General features: G+C 42.8%; 1 protein-coding gene across 1 annotated transcript; it reads right to left on the bottom strand.

Moving 5' to 3' along the window:
• Positions 1-5,427: 5,427 nt before the first annotated feature.
• On the bottom strand, positions 5,428-15,878 carry MCM4 (minichromosome maintenance complex component 4). The gene is made up of 17 exons (XM_083863761.1): positions 15,858-15,878; positions 15,628-15,728; positions 15,363-15,521; positions 14,470-14,633; positions 14,286-14,384; positions 14,053-14,148; positions 13,869-13,964; positions 13,313-13,451; positions 12,689-12,909; positions 12,043-12,163; positions 10,396-10,655; positions 9,097-9,462; positions 8,789-8,916; positions 7,362-7,569; positions 6,612-6,840; positions 6,356-6,489; positions 5,428-5,996 (listed from the first exon to the last, which is right to left on the bottom strand). Exons 2-17 carry the CDS (start codon positions 15,695-15,697, stop codon positions 5,904-5,906), a joined length of 2,583 nt encoding a protein of 860 aa, XP_083719887.1. The 5' UTR covers positions 15,698-15,728; positions 15,858-15,878; the 3' UTR covers positions 5,428-5,903.
• Positions 15,879-17,044: the final 1,166 nt, after the last annotated feature.

The following is a 17,044-nucleotide window of genomic DNA, read 5'->3' as shown; positions in this document are numbered from 1 at the left end:
TATCACGGAGTAACAGCGTTAAGTAAGATGGGTTTGGGAAGAAACTCTTTCTCAGCGACAAGTGCACAAGTGTAATTTTCACAATTAGCATTCCTTCTCCCCTTTTATTCGCCGTGCGAGGCGGTCGGTGTTACCTGCTGTGGATTTTCTACCACAAACCCAGGACAGTCGGTGGAAGAAAATCTTTCCCGGCGTGGCGCTACAGCCGATCAAAACACTGGAGAATGCGGGCATCGATCCCGCTACCTCTCGCATGCTAAGCGAGCGCTCTACCATTTGAGCTAATTCCCCCTGCTGGAGAATTGAGGGGCGGCTGCACTCCTGCTGAATCCCCGCCCGGCTCCTGTGGCTGCAATTCTTGTGTTGAGCTGCTCTGTGTAACAGTGGGTCACCTCTGAGTTTACATGGAAAACCCGGTGGCTGCAAAGCCAGGCCACACGCTTGACGTGTGAGGAGCATTTTCTGCTGTGTTCCTTGGATAAAACAAGTCGTTTCCCTGAGCAGTGCATCCTCTAGTGTTTATTCAAGGAGGGAGAACTCTTTTTTTTTTACATCTCTTACAGTGCAATACAAAAAAGCTTGTAAATCTAGAAAGACTACTCCTAGAAGTCAGTCAAGCACAGTAAGATTTTTCTTCCCCTTTTTTCCAACCCTTTAGTTCCCTTTCCAACTTTATTTTCTAGTTAGACATCAATAAATGTTTTAAATAAGGAAATAAATTGGTTTAAAATTCATGTTTACTTTCTGGAGAGGAAAAATTAATTCATTTAGTTTTATATTATATTTTAGAAATTATTTGTATTCCTGCCTTTATTTATTGGCTTTGATAATGCTTTCCAAATAGTATTGCATCTTAAATGTACGGGGTTACTGAGCACATTTCTTAAATAGAAAAATTCACCTGTAGTCATACTAACTGACTCTGCAGCGGGAAGCACATTGCCAAACCTCTGTTCACAGGCTGTTAAATCAAAGAATGCTTTCTGGAGTTCAAGAAGGAAAATGTAGTTTACAGAGAGAGTGGCTTCACTGATATGCTCTGTTTAAATGCAGAGGAGTAAGTCCTGCTAGTAAACTGAAGTATGCGCAGTAATACATGTAATACAATATTGGTGGCTTTCTCTGGAGGATTTAGGCAGCACTGGATGGCAGCAACCAGTCAAAACAAAATAAATTTTGAAATTGAGCATCAGCAAGTTACAAATTGTCCTAGGTAAGGTAGTACTCCAAATCTGTTACAATCCAGATTCAGCTCGAGAGGTGGAACTACAGCTACAGGGTTGCTGCAAACATTCTCTTAAAGTTCAAATATTCTCCTGCCTAACTTCAGTCTCTGCACAATAAAAAAATAAAATTTATCCTTAGTACTGCTTGCATTATACTGGAGATGATTTTATCTACCTCACTTGACTAGACTTGAAGGGGAAAGCAAATATGCAAAAGCGGTTTCAGTCCTTCTCACAGGCATATGTGTCCCTTGGGCTCACTGATGGCCCCCTGCAGGCCTGGGGCCAGGATCTCTCCCATATGGTGTTTTCACGAGGTTCAGCTCTATGAACAGTTTTCTTTATCGACCCTGTGCAGTTTGAGTCATTATGAAGAAGGCAGATTACCTCTCCCTGTTTTTCACCGCCACATCTCACTCTGCTGCCACTGAAGAGGCCTAAAGCTTCACCCATTCGGCTCACAGAAAAAGTTTATTTAGTGCCCAAGCCAGATAAGAGTGAGGAAAGATCTCTGAACTATTTTCAATTATTGAAACATGCATTTTATATAATTGGCAGCATTGTTTTGTGATCATGAATTTTTGGTGAGTGTTGCTAAGTTTTCCTGTAAGATGGCAAGTGAAATGCTCCAATTTCTTAACTTGACTGGAAAACTTCCTTACCTGTGTCTGAAATAGCCTGACCTTCTTCGTTGCATTAAAAAAAAAAATTGGGGTGTTTCAGTTTTGAAGGCTTTGTGTCCACATACTTTCATTTAACACAGATCAATTCATCGTCTTGTCAATACTAACAGAAACTGATACAAGTTAATTAAATCAGGCTTGAGTTTTGCTTTCTAGATGGTCTCCTGAGGGGACATCAGGACAAATGTGAGTTTTGTATTATCCTCAAGCTACTCCACTGTGTTGTCTGTGATGTGATTTCCCTGAGTGTAGGAGGAGGACAAATCCAGCGTGTGGCAGGTGGCACTGAGGGGAGGCTGCAGGGCACGAGTTTGTTGTGCACGTTAGCAAGAAGTGCCTTATCACGTTACTCTGCCTTATCACATTAGTTTTTTTGTCATCTTGGGCAGAACCATAGGTGGCTCCAGGTCAGGCGGTAGTTAAATGTTTTGAGCCGCTGCCCTGGGGTTACTCCCCACGGCGAAAAAGTAGGTAAAAACAAAAAACACAGTTTGTATTTAGAGCTGTTGAAGTCTAAACTTACAGGATTTCCCACTCGGCCGCAGGGGAATTAGCTCAAATGGTAGAGCGCTCGCTTAGCATGCGAGAGGTAGCGGGATCGATGCCCGCATTCTCCACGGGTGCTTTTGCTCTTCGGGGAGTAAAAAATCCTTCCCTGAGAGTGTTTAAAAAATACTTCCATGAAAGAAGACGGAATGCCGCAACACCCTTTCGTTCGGGAATGGCAAATAACAGACGGGTTATTTCTTATTATTACATACACATAGCTGGAAAATATGTCTGCTCCAGTTTGCCTTGTTTCTTGCTGTTTGATTTGGAAATGGTAAATTAAATACTCAAATGTATGATTTTGGAATCGAAGTTCAATATGTTTTCGTTTGTGAGCAGAGGGGCCAGAGCAAGAGAGAGAAAATTGCATTCCAGGTGTGGAGCTGCGGTTTTAGAAGCTCGCAGACGATCAGAGATCGGTGATCCCAAAATAGACCGCCAGGGGGGGAATTAGCTCAAATGGTAGAGCGCTCGCTTAGCATGCGAGAGGTAGCGGGATCGATGCCCGCATTCTCCAGTGTTTTGCCAGGCGGGAATTCATCCACGCTACCAAACAAAATGTGCAACTGTTTCAGTAAAATGATAGTTTTGTTTCAACTGAGTAAAACTGGTTTTTTTCCCCCCTTCCTCCTTTTCCTCCTCTGCCCTTACTACCTAAATCAGGCTTGTATATCTGTATAGGTCAGTCCTCTGTTGTAACAGTTGACGTCCTGGACAGTATAAGTTAAATTGAGCAGGAAAGAGAATTCTGCAGTATGACATTTTTCCATGCTTAATGAAAAACAACGTGGTCTAACCCCAGCCACACACCAAGCCCCACAGTTGCTCAGTCCTCCACCAGCAGGGAGACAGTTAGAAGTGTAAAAGCTGGAGAGCTCTGTGGTTGAAATAAAGGCAGTTTAATAGGGAAAGCAGAAGCCATGCACACAAGCAAAGCAAAACAAGCACTTTATCCATGGGCAGGTGGGTGTCCCGCCATCCATCCCCAGGAGAGCAGGGCCCCATCACGTGTAATGGTTACTTGGGAAGACAAATGACATCACTTCAAATGTCCCCCTCTTCCTTCTTCCTCCCCTCACATTACATACTGGGCATGTGGTCTGGAATATCTCTTTGGTCACGTAGAGTCACCTGTCCTGGCTGTCTCCTCCCTACCTCCCATGCCAACATGGCAATATGAGCAGCCTTGGCTCTGTGCAAGCCCTGCTCAGCAGTAACAAACACATCTCTGTATTATCAACCCTGTGCTCAGCACAAATTTAAAATACAGCCCCACAACAACCACTGTGAAGAAAATTAACTCTACAGCATCCAAAATCAGCACAAAATGGATGAATGATGGTTAGACACCTGAGTTAATGTGTCTTGATCACACGGTGGAAATAGTTTAGGAATGCTTATTCTTCTCCAACTGTCCATTATGGTCCCTGCCCAGATATATAGGATCTTATTTCATAAATGGTCTTTATGAAGCTGTAGTATGAGCTAGATCAGTCAATTTAAGTTAACAGCTAAAAGCTGTCACCTCTTTCCTCCCAAGCCTGTGTCCTGGAGAGCACACTTACAGCATCCATGTCTTTTAGCTATGGCCTGTGTGCAGGCTATAATTGAGCTCCTCAGACTTCTCTCCTACTTCCATTTTGTGGAGGTGCCTTTAAGAGGCTGATGCCTCTAACATATCTGAAACCACACTTGTGTTAGAGCTTCAGAGATAACCTTGACCATGTGAATCACTGACTTCCTCCAACATTTTATTAATTTCTTCTGGTCCTTCTCCAGACATTGTGTGTTTCATTAGGGTGCACTTTCCCCTGACCCTTCCAGGAGCTGCACAGTAAGTGCAGCTTTTTAGATCTCAGTCACCAGTTATGCTAAATTTGTTGTGTCTTGACTGTTAACCAAGCATTTCACAGCATGCAAAAAGGCCTTATTTCCCCACATCTTCAATCTGTTCATGGATGAGGAAGAAAATATGTGTAGAATCAGCAAATATTATTATTACATTTCTTGGTGTGTCTCTGGAGGCCAAAAACTTAACCCTCCCCTTGAACGCTCAGGCAGATCTGAAAATTCACAGCATACCCAGATGTGACTACTTTCAGTATGATCAGTAGATAGAAGATGCCTAGAATGGTCTTAGTAAATCCCATTGCTCTGAAAAGTAGGGCGTCCTTATGGCTGCTCTGTAGGCACTTATTTTCAGCAAAGGTTTTCTCAGTTCACAACGTGTTTCCACTGGGTTCTTCTCCCCATAACATCCTGTGGTAAACCTGTTTAATAAAAAACTACCTCTGATCCTGATCTTTGGTATGTAATTTTTAAATCTCATCACCTGTAAGCAGCGTGGACAACAATAACATAGACATCTGTCTCAGGAATGTCTAATGATTAGAGACTCATCATTCTTTTAAAATGAACACAGTATAATCCAAGATCACTTCAAGTAAGTATATAGGTGGATTATTTTTTTCCCCTCTTCCTGAAGTGAAGGCAGAGTAAGGTTTGGAATATTTCTCAGTAACATCCAACAGTTATGCAAGGATTCTAACCTGCTTGTTGCACTTAAATAAAGCAGTCATGCTGCTTTGTACAGCTGAGGAAGGTCGACATACCATTGTGTTTTTCTATTAAAAAATCACCCATACCAGGTCCTTGGGAATGTTATTGTAAACAAGCTGCAAGACCTTGTTGGTTCAGGACTGATTATATGTCATGATACCAAAGGTAGGTATCTTAACTTATCAGTCATACTTAAAATTGAAGTAAAGAAATGTAATTTCAAGTAGAATCCATCTACCGTTTTTACATTGTGGATACTTCCACAGTACACTCAGGTCAAACAAAACAAACCAACTAAAAAGCCTTTCATGATCTCACAAAGAGCTTCCAAAAAATTGCAGAATTCCAGACTGAAAAGTGCTCAGCACATGATAACGTGATTTGTACTTGAAACGAACATTAAAGAGTCCTTTTAAGTCAAATAATTTTATTTCAGCTTACAGAAATACTAACAGTAAAAACTGCAGTTACTAAAAACTCAATTAAGATGAATTTTTACAATTCAATTGGAAATACAGGCAATATTGTTACCATGCTCTAAAAAAACTCAAAAAACCCACAAAGCCCTTGCCATATTAGTAATTACATTTAGCTAAAATGTAAATAGCATTATTGACACAAAGATTTTTATAATATCTTGTAATGACAGTGATGCCACTTAATCATGACTACCCTTGTCATAGCAAATGATAGCCCAAGCCGTGCAAATCTTGCAGTGGCAACATAGTAAGGCAAATTGAGGCCATGACAGGTGGTTGGCAGGGAAAGGCTGTGCCTGTCATAGCAGATGATAGTCCCAAATCTCAAAGATCTTGCAGATTGACACTATCTTCTTGAGTAAGGCAAAGTACAAGTCGTGACAGCAGGCTCTCAAGCACCGGGTAACTCACAGCAGCCTCACAGTCTTTCCAGTCACAGTCAGGAAGTCGTCATCAGCCAAGGCACGAAGTGCTTCTTCAAACATTTCCTTTGTGATAGCCTTAAAGAAAAGGAGCAAATCAAATAAAGATGGGGAAAATACTTCAAACATAGTAAAAATGCTATACTTTCTACCAATCTCCTAATATTTTTATTTGAAGTTTTCATTTGTTCTATGTGAAAGTTGAAACCTGGCCTGGAATCCTGAAGCCCAGTTTGCTAATTCCAAAAGCCAGAATAAACTAAGGTACAGCAGATTCAACTCATTTGTCTGTAACAGAGCTGGCTTTCTAGTCATGCCAACAAATCATTCACGTTTGCATTTCCTTCCATAATGTAATTTGAGGACAAGAATGTTCATTTGGGAAAAAAAAGCTTTTAAAAATTAATGGAAATGTAAAAACAAAGCAGGAGACTTACCGTTTCAGACTGTGCCCGAAGATCATCCAAAAGCTGTTGGTATTTCAAAGATGGTGTTTTACCCTTTGATTGGATGAGCTTCCGTAAGGCTTGAGCCAATTCCTCTTTCCTCTTACGAGCTGTTGCGCTCATTCCTTATAAAAGCAAAGAAAATACCTTTTAGCAATCAGCAAAGGAGGACAGGTTAAGTTACACTTTAAATATCACAAAACAGCGGCCAACAGCGGCCCCGCTTTAACCCTACAGAAGCACAAACCTGTGGTGAGAATGGATATGTCCACAATTCCAGTCCTTGGATCAGTAGCAGACTGTTTCAGCGCTTCCCGATGGAGCCGTTTTGCCTCCTCCACGTCAATGGTTTCGACCTTCTCAGAGAAGCGCACCTTGGCGTGTGCCTCCGCCAGCCGGATCAGGGACTCCAGCTGCCGCGGGTACGCCGACACCATTCCCTTGCCACTGCCAATCTTCCTCATGTCCACGTACGCCTGAAAGGGAGACACTCATTGCATTTACACTGTGTATTAATTTCTTTTCAGTCCCCTGCATCCCTCACCTCTTATTTCACAACATAAGCAATTCTGGCAAGCTATCCCAAATACCGTGTTTCTGCTCACGCACCTTCGTGATTCGTCTGCAGTGATGAATAACCACATCAAGTAAATTCTTTTCCGTTATAAAGCAATTAAACCATGGTAATGAATCAAGTTTTGAATCACTTTAGAATTCTGGATTAGTCTTATATAGCAGTACTTGTGTCTGCAATGACACATTTTGCTTTAGTAGACTTTAATGTGTTTTATATGATGGAACCAAACCAAAGTATCTGAAAGCTAAACATTAGAATGTAGAATGACTCCTCTGATCCCTCTTTCCATTAGAGACCCTTTTTTTTCCAAGGGTCTTACAGAAGGTTGTTACATAGATAGAGAATGTCCGTACGAGGGAATTTCACCACTTCTGACAAGTCAGGAAAGACTCTGAACATTCTCAGCAGCAATTCTTTTACCTCAATAAGGGCTTGGCTTGCTTCTTCACCTAATCTGGGATTTACATAACCACGAGCATATGCAATGTAATCCCTCAATACTGCCATATCCAGGTATTCCTCCTCCAACCTTTCCTCACTTTGGTAGTACAGTGAAACCAAATGGCGAGCAAGGCGTCTGTCGTAAGCTTCATCACGTGGATCCAACATCAAAAAGATCAAGTCAAATCTGAATGGGATATGATCCAGTATTAGTGTGCATACTTTCTTGTCATTTAGGTACTTGGCTTAGAAGGATTTGATATAATAAATACAGGTATCAGTTATTAGACTGTTAATTCCTACTCTCAGCAGAAATTGCTTTCTTACACCGGAAAGAAATTTTTTGTAGAATTCTCAAGGTACAGAACAACACAATGGATTTTCTTACACCCTGTGGACTTGAAATTTTGAAAGCAAGGTACATTCTGCAGAATTCAGATCCCATGTTCAAGGGTGACATATTTTGTTTCCTTAAAAAACCCACTCCCCCCTCAAAAAAAAGTTGCAACTGCAACAAACAAAAAATTCCACACACATAACAAATGCATAGAACTTGCTTCTAAAGATACTGCCTTGAAATAAAACAGCAAAAAAATGTAACTAAGTAAATTACAAATAATTCAAAAAGCACTTGCAGTTTAATCCTAAAGAAAATGGTTTATAATTTTACAAACAATAAATTCAGCTAGTCTCAACTATAAGCAGACATGGATAATACAGCCAATAAATTATTTTTGTAGGCTTAAATCAAATAAATGGTGGAACTGAGATGCTGCTCAAACCTAGCAGCTCTTAATTGAAATTTAAGCCATAAGTGTTCTCAGGATATCCAGTACACCATCAGTGTACTTCAAATTTCCAGTTACTGTGGAAATCTTTAATAAGCTCCAACTCCAACATGTAGTTTAATTTTCTGTCAGGAAGCACTAAATGTGACTCTAACAGCCATTGCCCAAATAACTGACCAGCACTGCTTCCCTCCTCAGGTAAATTTTACAAAGCAGCATGAAGCAGGCACGGATCTTAAGATTCTACCACCTCTGCTGATCGTCAGTGTTTTTCACTTTAAAAGCTTTATGGAGCTAAGAAAAGCATCCTGAAGTTTTGTTTAAGTTATCAAAACATTAAGTTTCAGAACAGCTCTTTTCTAGAAGATGATTATGAAACAACATATAGAAGAGATCCTACAGATCTTACCACACCTCTCTTCATGGTCAACGTGTAAATACTAAAAGGCACTTCTGTGCTCACCTAGATATTCTAAGGACAGCATTTAAAGTATGTGCTATAGAAGTTTTCCATTAGATTGTGAAGAACACAGTAGTTCTATTCTACACTATGTAATAATTTTCAGAAGAGGAAGTGTAACATCGCCTAAATATGACACCTGCAGTGCAGTCCAGTACCTTGACAGCAGCGTATGAGGAAGCTGAATGTTTTCAATTGTAGTCTTTTTCGGATTCCACTGTGATTCTATAGGATTAGCTGCTGCTAGGATAGATGCACGAGCATTCAGTTGGCAAATAATTCCAGCCTGTCAAAAGGAAAAGCATTTCTGAAACCAGCTGCAGCTGTGCCACCAAAACCTCCTTCCAATTTCATGAGATCACCAATGTTATTAAACAAATTCTGTAGCCAAAAACTGCCTTGTGAAAGCCTCTGAGTAAAGCCAGAGCAAAAGCCTCTAGGAATAACTTCAATTTCATTTATTTACCTTTGCAATGGAGAGCGTCTGTTGTTCCATTACTTCATGTAGAACTGACCTTGTGCTTTCATTCATTTTATCAAACTCATCAATGCAGCAAATGCCATTGTCACTAAGTACTAGAGCTCCTGTCTGAAGAACCAGCTGTCGTGTTTCTGGATCCTTCATCACATATGCAGTAAGACCAACTGCACTTGAGCCTTTGCCAGAAGTATACTGGCCTCGAGGAACCAGATTGTACACATACTGGAGCAGCTGGGATTTGCTAGTACCAGGATCCCCACAGAGAAGAATGTTGATCTCTGCACGAAAATTGCCTCTTCCTGTGTGAGTAAAATCCTTTCTTGATCCACCAAAAAGCTGAAGCAGAATACCCTGTAAAAATGAAAATATCACTTCATGTACAGATGTAACAGAGCAAATCCAACTGTTCAACTGAAATATCTGAAAAACAAACACTGCTAAAATTAAGACAACTCAATGCATCTGGGTTTAAAGCATTAAAGACAAATTCTGTTCATTGTTGTAAACAGATTTTGGTTGGAACCTGAAGAATCCCCTTTGATGAAGGGTTCTTAGTTTTCCTCAACTCCATCCCCTAGACTTGATGTGCCTGTATTAGCATGTTGAGAAGGTAACAACAAAAGGAATTGTCATTACTGTGTTCTCATTTCATAAGTAAATCATTGTATGGTTTTGAATTATACTTTCAGCAACCTGTGAACTATAATAATGTATAGATCTATTAAAAAAACCTCAGAGGAATATACTTGGAAGAGGAGTGTTCGATGTCTAACAATACCTTGAGACCTGCTACTGACTGCAGTTTTCACAATGTTCTAGTACCTCAGTTGACACTTTATTGGAAAACAGTCTCTTCTTGGATACATCCAAGTAAATGTTTTGATACTCTATAATTCAGAGTCAACCAAATGTCATTTCGAAGCTATTCTCTTGTGGATGCCTCTTCTCAGCAAGCACAGTTACAGGTACTTACTTTCCTTTGATCATCAGCAATCTGAACTTCCAGAAAATGTCCAAGATGCATTCTGCAATTAAGTTTTCCCAGTTCTGCTGCCTTCCTACCTTTTCAGTTCTCTTCCCTCTAATTAACACTCCTTAATAGCATGGAAAGAATTATGGTATACTTATAACCAACACCACCCTGACAAGACCATGATGTTTTAAGACTGCCCAAGATAACAGCTTTTTGAATTTTTAAGTTTCAAGATACGTTAACAACAAACAGTAACTACAAACATATACACATAAAAATACATCTTACAAGAGAAATACAGAACTTCTCACCTTTTTGATATCTTCATGCTCATAGATACTTGGAGCCAATGCTAAAGCAAGCCTGTCATATATGTCTGCTTTTTTAGAAAGCTCTTTGAGCATTTCCACACGTTCCTCTGTAAACCTCTTTTGCTCAGTTTCCTCATCAATGCAGTGCAGGCGTTTGGAGTCTGTCTTGCGATAGTGTATGACGTCAATGTGGGTCTTGTACACGGAGTTCACGCTGCTGACCCGGGGATTGACTCGAATGGGGACTGCCCTGTAGATACCTAAATACACATTTCAGTCATAGCATTAGATATGGAGAAACACGCTAATTCCAAACCATAAAAATTGTACAAGTTCCTGGGAAGAGTAGAGCTTTTCTAAACAGCCTAAATACTTTGTCATTTCATTTCCCACTGTAAGTCATGTAGAAGCCATATTTAAGTCACCTAGACCCATTTTTGCAGATACACATTTATGTTTTACATTCATACCACTAGTGTTCTCAACAATAAAACTATTTTTGAAAAAAAAACTTAAGGCTTGATCCTTTTGAAATTCCCACTCCAATCAACTTTTCCTCTTCTTTTAAAGTGCCAAGTTTAATAATAGCTTTCTAATGCATTTTAAAAGCTTGGGGTTTTTTTACAGCAGTTGTTTTAAAGCAAAGTGGTTTATATGTTGCTACAGTATCACAAGATTTATTCTACATTATCACTATCCTGACTGCAGACACTATTTAAGATACTGTGTCTTCTTCAGTTACATCTTTAGAATGAAGGAATCAAGGTCAGACAGCCTGGCGATGTCTAGTCCAATCATAGGGTCAAACTGGAGTCAGTTGGAATCCACTGCTTGCTAAAGACTGTGTCCCATCACATTTTGAGCATCTCTAGGGACAAAGACTCCACACAGCCTTGCCAGCCAACCTGTTATGAGGCTTGACCACACAAACAGTAAAAAATTTCTTATTTTTAATTGTAACTGCCTGTATTTCAGCTTGTGCTTTCTGTGTGCCACTGGGCATCATTAAGCAGAGTCTGCCTTTGTCTTCTTGACACTACCACCCTTCCACCCACATGCTGCTATGATTCCAAGCCTTCTATTCTCCAGGCTGAGCAGTCACAGCTTTCTCAGCCTTTCCATATATGACCAAGGCTTCTGACATTGTCACAGCCCTTTACTGAATTCACTCCTGTATGTTCATGTCTCCCTTGCCCTGGGAGACCCCACAACGGGACCCAGTACTGCCTCAACTTGCTGGCAACGCTTCTAATACAGCCCAGGAGAATGCTGGCACCACAGCCATGGTCTATCAAGCACTGCTTTCTTCCAGTTTTGTTTTTGTCTGCAAGTTTGCTGAAGATGTAAAACACTGTCCCAGTCAGGAAAGGTTTCCAGGATTATTGGCTCTATCACCTTTCCCAGGGCTCAAGATGAAGATGACTAGCCTGCAGTTCCCCAGGTCTCCTCCTTGCTGTAGGGAGTGCCATTGGCTTTTTTTTTTCTAATATTTTAGCTAGTCATCATGATTTTTTAAAGATAACTGAATGGCTTTGCAAAGGAAGCGACTAGCTCCCTCAGCACTTGGAAGTGCACCCCATCAGATCCCTTTACATACAGTTAAGATCAATGAAAAAGAAAAATGGAAACACTCAAACCAAATTTTACCTGTGACATTAACTCTGTCACCTGGCTGAACTTTATCAACAAGGTCATTGTGAGCAAAGAGTGCCACTGTATGCGGGGTCTGTCCAGCTGGCATATCTTCAGGAGACTCCTGCAGTTTGATCTGAAAAAACACCATTTAAGTTTCAGTTGCAAAAGAGCAGAGCTTTTCCACAGAGCATACAACAGGATTTTGAATTAACACAGTCATCAACATCATTTTGATTCAGGTACATTGCTCAGAAACGAAATATCTCCACCCAAAACAGCAAAACTGATTACTGATTAAAAGAGATTATGAAAATGAGAATTCTAATGATTGCTACTAGCATGGATAAAATGCTGCTACAAACAAGGCTCACCTAGTCTAGACAGAAGTGGACATACTGTATATAAAGGGGTTTCCATACAGAAACAGTAAGAGGTGTATATACTTCATTTCATCCTCCTAATGCATTTTTTCTGCAAAGTAGACTTACTGTTTCACTAACTTGTTTCAGCCATTTCGATGTTACACTTGGAAAACACTTATTCCGTTTCAAAGCATTCAACCTCAAGATACATAACTAATGCTGTGGATAATTTTAGAAGGGTAGGGGAGCAAAAACTAGCAACTCTTTCATTTTAGCCACTACCATAGCCAACTTACCATCTGTTTGTCAGAGAACATGGATCTATTGTGAATCAGTGCCATACTGTGTGTTGTGTTACAGTTCTTGCACACAGACGGTTCAGCAATCCTGCCACGGTCAATTTCCACTCTGGTGGTGAAAGCGCAAACCTGGCATCTAAAGAATGCTTCCTGCATCTCAGGAATTAACTGGGAGCTTCTGATGACCATGCCACTGATGGTGATGAGTTGATCAATGTCTACAAAAATATAGACTCATGTAAAATTTAAATAACCTTCAAAATTTCATGTTACAATAGTTTTTAGGCAGAAGGTAGACAGACAGGTTACTACCGTTTTGTTTAAGCAAAAAGAATCATGAATGCATAATACAAACATTCTAATTTACAGGAGTATGTATACAAAAGAATCCTTTGCACTTGCAGAACTAAGAACATGAGTAGTTGATGATAGGAGAGATTTACTTTATGGTTAGATGATTCTGTATTGGGCTCTAAAGCATTTGCCTCTGAAACAAACATGATTGGAAGACATTGGTCGGGATGGACCCTAAATACAGTCTTAATGTAATCCTATGTTAGCATTCACTCAGTTTATGACAATTTTAAGGTCCTTGTATAACATGGTAAGCAAAAATTTTACCTTCAGGGTTTAGATTTCTCATATTCCTGGTCTTCAGTGCATTATATGGCCTTACTTGAATTTGATGTTCTAGTATTGAATCGGGGTAACGATCAAAAAAGATCTCATTGGCAGCCATGTCAAATGTTGGGATGACTTCCTGTATTAGAAACAGCTTACAAGTTAAATCATAGAATGAAGAAATTATGCATAAAGCTGCTGATCAGCCAGTAATGACTAAAAGCTACACCATCTGAACGTTTTCCTATGTAACACAAAATCTGCTGTTCGGATCAGATTTATTCCATCACTTAAGTGTTGCAAGGGGTGGAAGCACAAAACTCTGGACATTGCAGTTTACCAGCTAACTGCATGTATGAGGTACTCACTGTTTCTGTGATCATCTACTATGAAACGAGATTTTATATTCATATATACATTTTATATTCAGTAAAATAAAGTAGCTGCTGAGATTGCACTGTGCACACACAGCATGCACTGCATTTAAACAAGCATTTTAAAACCTAGAAATATGAAAGAGCCACCTGAAAGCCAGAAAACAAGTGCACTACTTCACCTGAGGATAGCAGATCAGTTGCCTGTAGAGGTTTTCATCAAATGATCTTAGATGGTCACAATTTACATTCAGGAATGGTTCCCCAACCATATTAATCTGCAAGGGAGTTAGGAAATCTTTAGCTCGATGGCATGCAAGACTGAAAAAAGAAAAGCTGAATTACAAACTACTGCATTACAAGTACCTCTTGAAGTCGTTGCATATAGCGTGGCTCATTAAGATCCAGGCCAATGTCTTCATCCTCTTTATCCAGTGGATCAATGAAGCGCTGGAGAAATCTCTGAATGTTAAGAAAGAGAGACAGGAAAAATGAGCAGAATTTAGCAGTGCAAAAACCTCCTTTGTATTAGATTCAACTAATATTTGTTTAAATCAAACTAGCTTTTCATTTTAAAAAGAGAAAGCAACAAAACCCACCTGGAACTTTTCTTTGCATGAGGCCACATTAACATCTGTTCCCCAAATAACAAGCCTTTGTCCAAGAGATTGCTCGGTTGCTACTACATCCTCAGCCAGCTGCATGGAAAAAAATTAAGCATACATAAGTATTTATATGTGTACAAAGAAGTTGTCAGATACAAGAGGTGAGACATCCACCTACCCCATCTGAATGTAAATCCACTTGTCTGGCTTTACGGACAGAGCCAAGATCCGGCCTCTGCCTGACTGGAGTTCCTCGTACGCCACTTCGGGGGGTGCCCTCCACCCTGGAGCTGGGTGTGCCGTAAGTCAGAGGGGAGCTGATGTCAAAGTCAAGAGGAATGGCTACAAAAGCAAATGTTTTGTGATGGTTATTGAGACGTTTTTACATCTAGAGCAGAGTAAAATTCAGCCTCATTTCTCTCATTGTTCCTTCAACTCTGTCATAAAATGAGGAGTATCAGTCAAGCCCACACAATAGAGATGTTCCTGGCCTCCCTAGAACTTTTGTATTAATAGCTCTTCTCAAAGGTCCCAAGTTCAAACAAAGCTTCCTTAGAAAACTTTACAGCAGTACTGCATTTTAAAACTACACTGGAGTTCAAGCACAAAAACATGCAGAATTTTAGATTAAACACTTTTTTTTTATTATTTTGGGGGGTGGTAGAGCAAGTGACACAATTAAAAGCTATCGGAATTAAAAAGAACCCTATATATAAAACCAAGAAAGACTTTCTGTGGCAAACAACCTAGCTCCTTCTATGTTAGTAGCTTTATTTATTTATATAAATAAATTTTTAAAACTAATACGTATTCCCTGATACATATTCCCATGCTAACTGGAAGCTATAACTATTACTAGTTATTTTCACTATTATGCTAGAGATCTGCACCCCAGACACTGACTGCACTCCTGTAGAGTTCACTATACTAAATTCAAATGAGAAACGTGAGACAACGTTCGCATTCTCCTGGAGCGTTTTTGGGCCGGATCTGCCCCAGGGCAGTGCAGGGCTGCATCTCCCGGGCCCGCACAGCCCCGGAGCCGCCCCAGCCTGGCCCAGCCCCACGTACCGGAGTGGCGGAACTGCGGCGGGCTGGAGAACAGCGCATCGGCGGCGCCGGGGCTCTGCACCTCGGCGGGCGGGGACGTGGGCATGGGCTGCAGGTCCCCGGTGGAGGTGGAGTCGTCTGCTCGACGCTTCTGGGAAGGAGGAGAGCGGGCATCTTGTGCTGCAAGACACAAGCGGACCCGGCGTTACAATAGCCATGCGGCCCGAGGCGGGGGCCGGGAGAACAGCCCGGGGCGGGGGGCCCCCCTTCCCGCGGCAGCACTTACGAGTCGGGGGGTTGCTGCCCCGGCCGCGCTTGCCCCGGCGGCGGCTGGGAGTGGAGGCTGGCGACGACATGGCGCTGCTGCGGCTCCGGCGGCGGTCCTACCTGCGGGCAGGGGGTCGGCGAGAAGAGTGAGCGCGGCGGGAGCTCCGCCAGCGGCCGAGCCCTCACCGGCGGGTTTCCGTCCCTCTCCTGCCCTCGGCGGCCGGACCCCGGCCCGCTGCCCTCACCCACCTGCAGAGCGCCACCGACCCCGCCACGCTCCGCGCCAAAACCAGCGGGCGCGCGCGCCTCCCGGGCTTTCCGGCCAATGGCGAGGCGCGATCGGAACGGGAGCGCCCAAGGAAGGCAGAAAGGGGGGATGCGGAACCGAGAGGGAAAGGAGGAAGGCGATGAATCCTCTGGAGCCCTGAAGTGAGGGTCGTGCCCCGTTTGATCTGCAACAATAGAGAAAGAATTATAACTCAGGTTACTATTTGTGGTGCAAGACAGAGGCTGCCTTCAGTAATGGCACATCGCCTCCCCCCGCAACCTGCATAGAGGCGCCCGGACCCTACCGAATTTCGCGGCAAAACCCGGGCTGCCGGGAGGCGTGGGGAGGTTGGAGCAGCCCATTCTCTGAGGGGGGGGGGGGGGAAATCACTACTGTGTCCAACAGCACTGTACAGCTCTGGGTTCCTTGGCACAAGTCCTGGAACTCCTGGAGCGTGTCCAGCGAAGGGCAATAAAGATGATTAAGGGGCTGGAGCATCTCTCTGATGAGGAAAGGCTGAGGGAGCTGGGCCTCGAGAAGACGACTGAAAGGGGCCTTCATCCATCAGTATCTATGGCGAAGGGGCCAAGAAGGTGGGGCCAGGCTCTTCTCGGTGGTGCCAAGCAATAGGACAAGGGCAATGAGCAGAAACTGAGGCACAGGAAGTTCCACCTGAATGTGAGGAAGAACCTCTTTACTGTGCAGTGACCGGGCACTGGGACAGTTTGCCCAGAGAGGGTGTAGAAACTCTCTTACTGGAGATACTGAGGCACAGTCTGGATGTGACCCTGCGCCGTGAGCCTGAGCAGGGAGGTTGGAGCGGATGGCCCACTGTGGTCCTTTCCACCCTGACCCATCCTGTCATTCTGTGTGTGCATGTCCTGAGCCCATCCTGCCACGAGAGACATAAGAGCGCCCGAAGCGCTCTTCCCTGCCGCCGGGAATGGTCCAGCAGAGGCTGGTCCTGCCCGGGCCGAGCATCCCGCGTTCCCCCCCCCGGGCTGGCGTTGGGCGCGGCGGGGGGCGGGCCTTTCCCGCTTCCTGGCCCCGCTCCCGGGCTCGGGGCGGCATGGCGGGGGCGCAGCAGTGCCTGCTCCAGCTGCACCGCTGCCTGCAGCCCGGCGATGCCGCCGGCAGCGCCCTGCAGGGATACAGCCTGCTGCGCAGC

Source organism: Zosterops lateralis (genome assembly GCF_965231275.1).
Source record: "Zosterops lateralis genome assembly, chromosome: 1".
Lineage (NCBI taxonomy): Eukaryota > Metazoa > Chordata > Aves > Passeriformes > Zosteropidae > Zosterops > Zosterops lateralis.
This window is presented reverse-complemented; position numbering and strand designations above follow the sequence as displayed.

Coding starts and splice junctions, on each gene's coding strand:
- MCM4 (XM_083863761.1), bottom strand. CDS start 15,697: ATGTCGTCGCCAGCCTCCACTCCCAGCCGCCGCCGGGGCAAGCGCGGC. Junction 13,452..13,868: donor AACTGATCTGCTATCCTCAG/GTGAAGTAGTGC, acceptor TTTCTAATACAG/GAAGTCATCCCAACATTTGA. Junction 6,841..7,361: donor CAAGCCAAGCCCTTATTGAG/GTAAAAGAATTG, acceptor TCTCCCTTTCAG/GCGTACGTGGACATGAGGAA.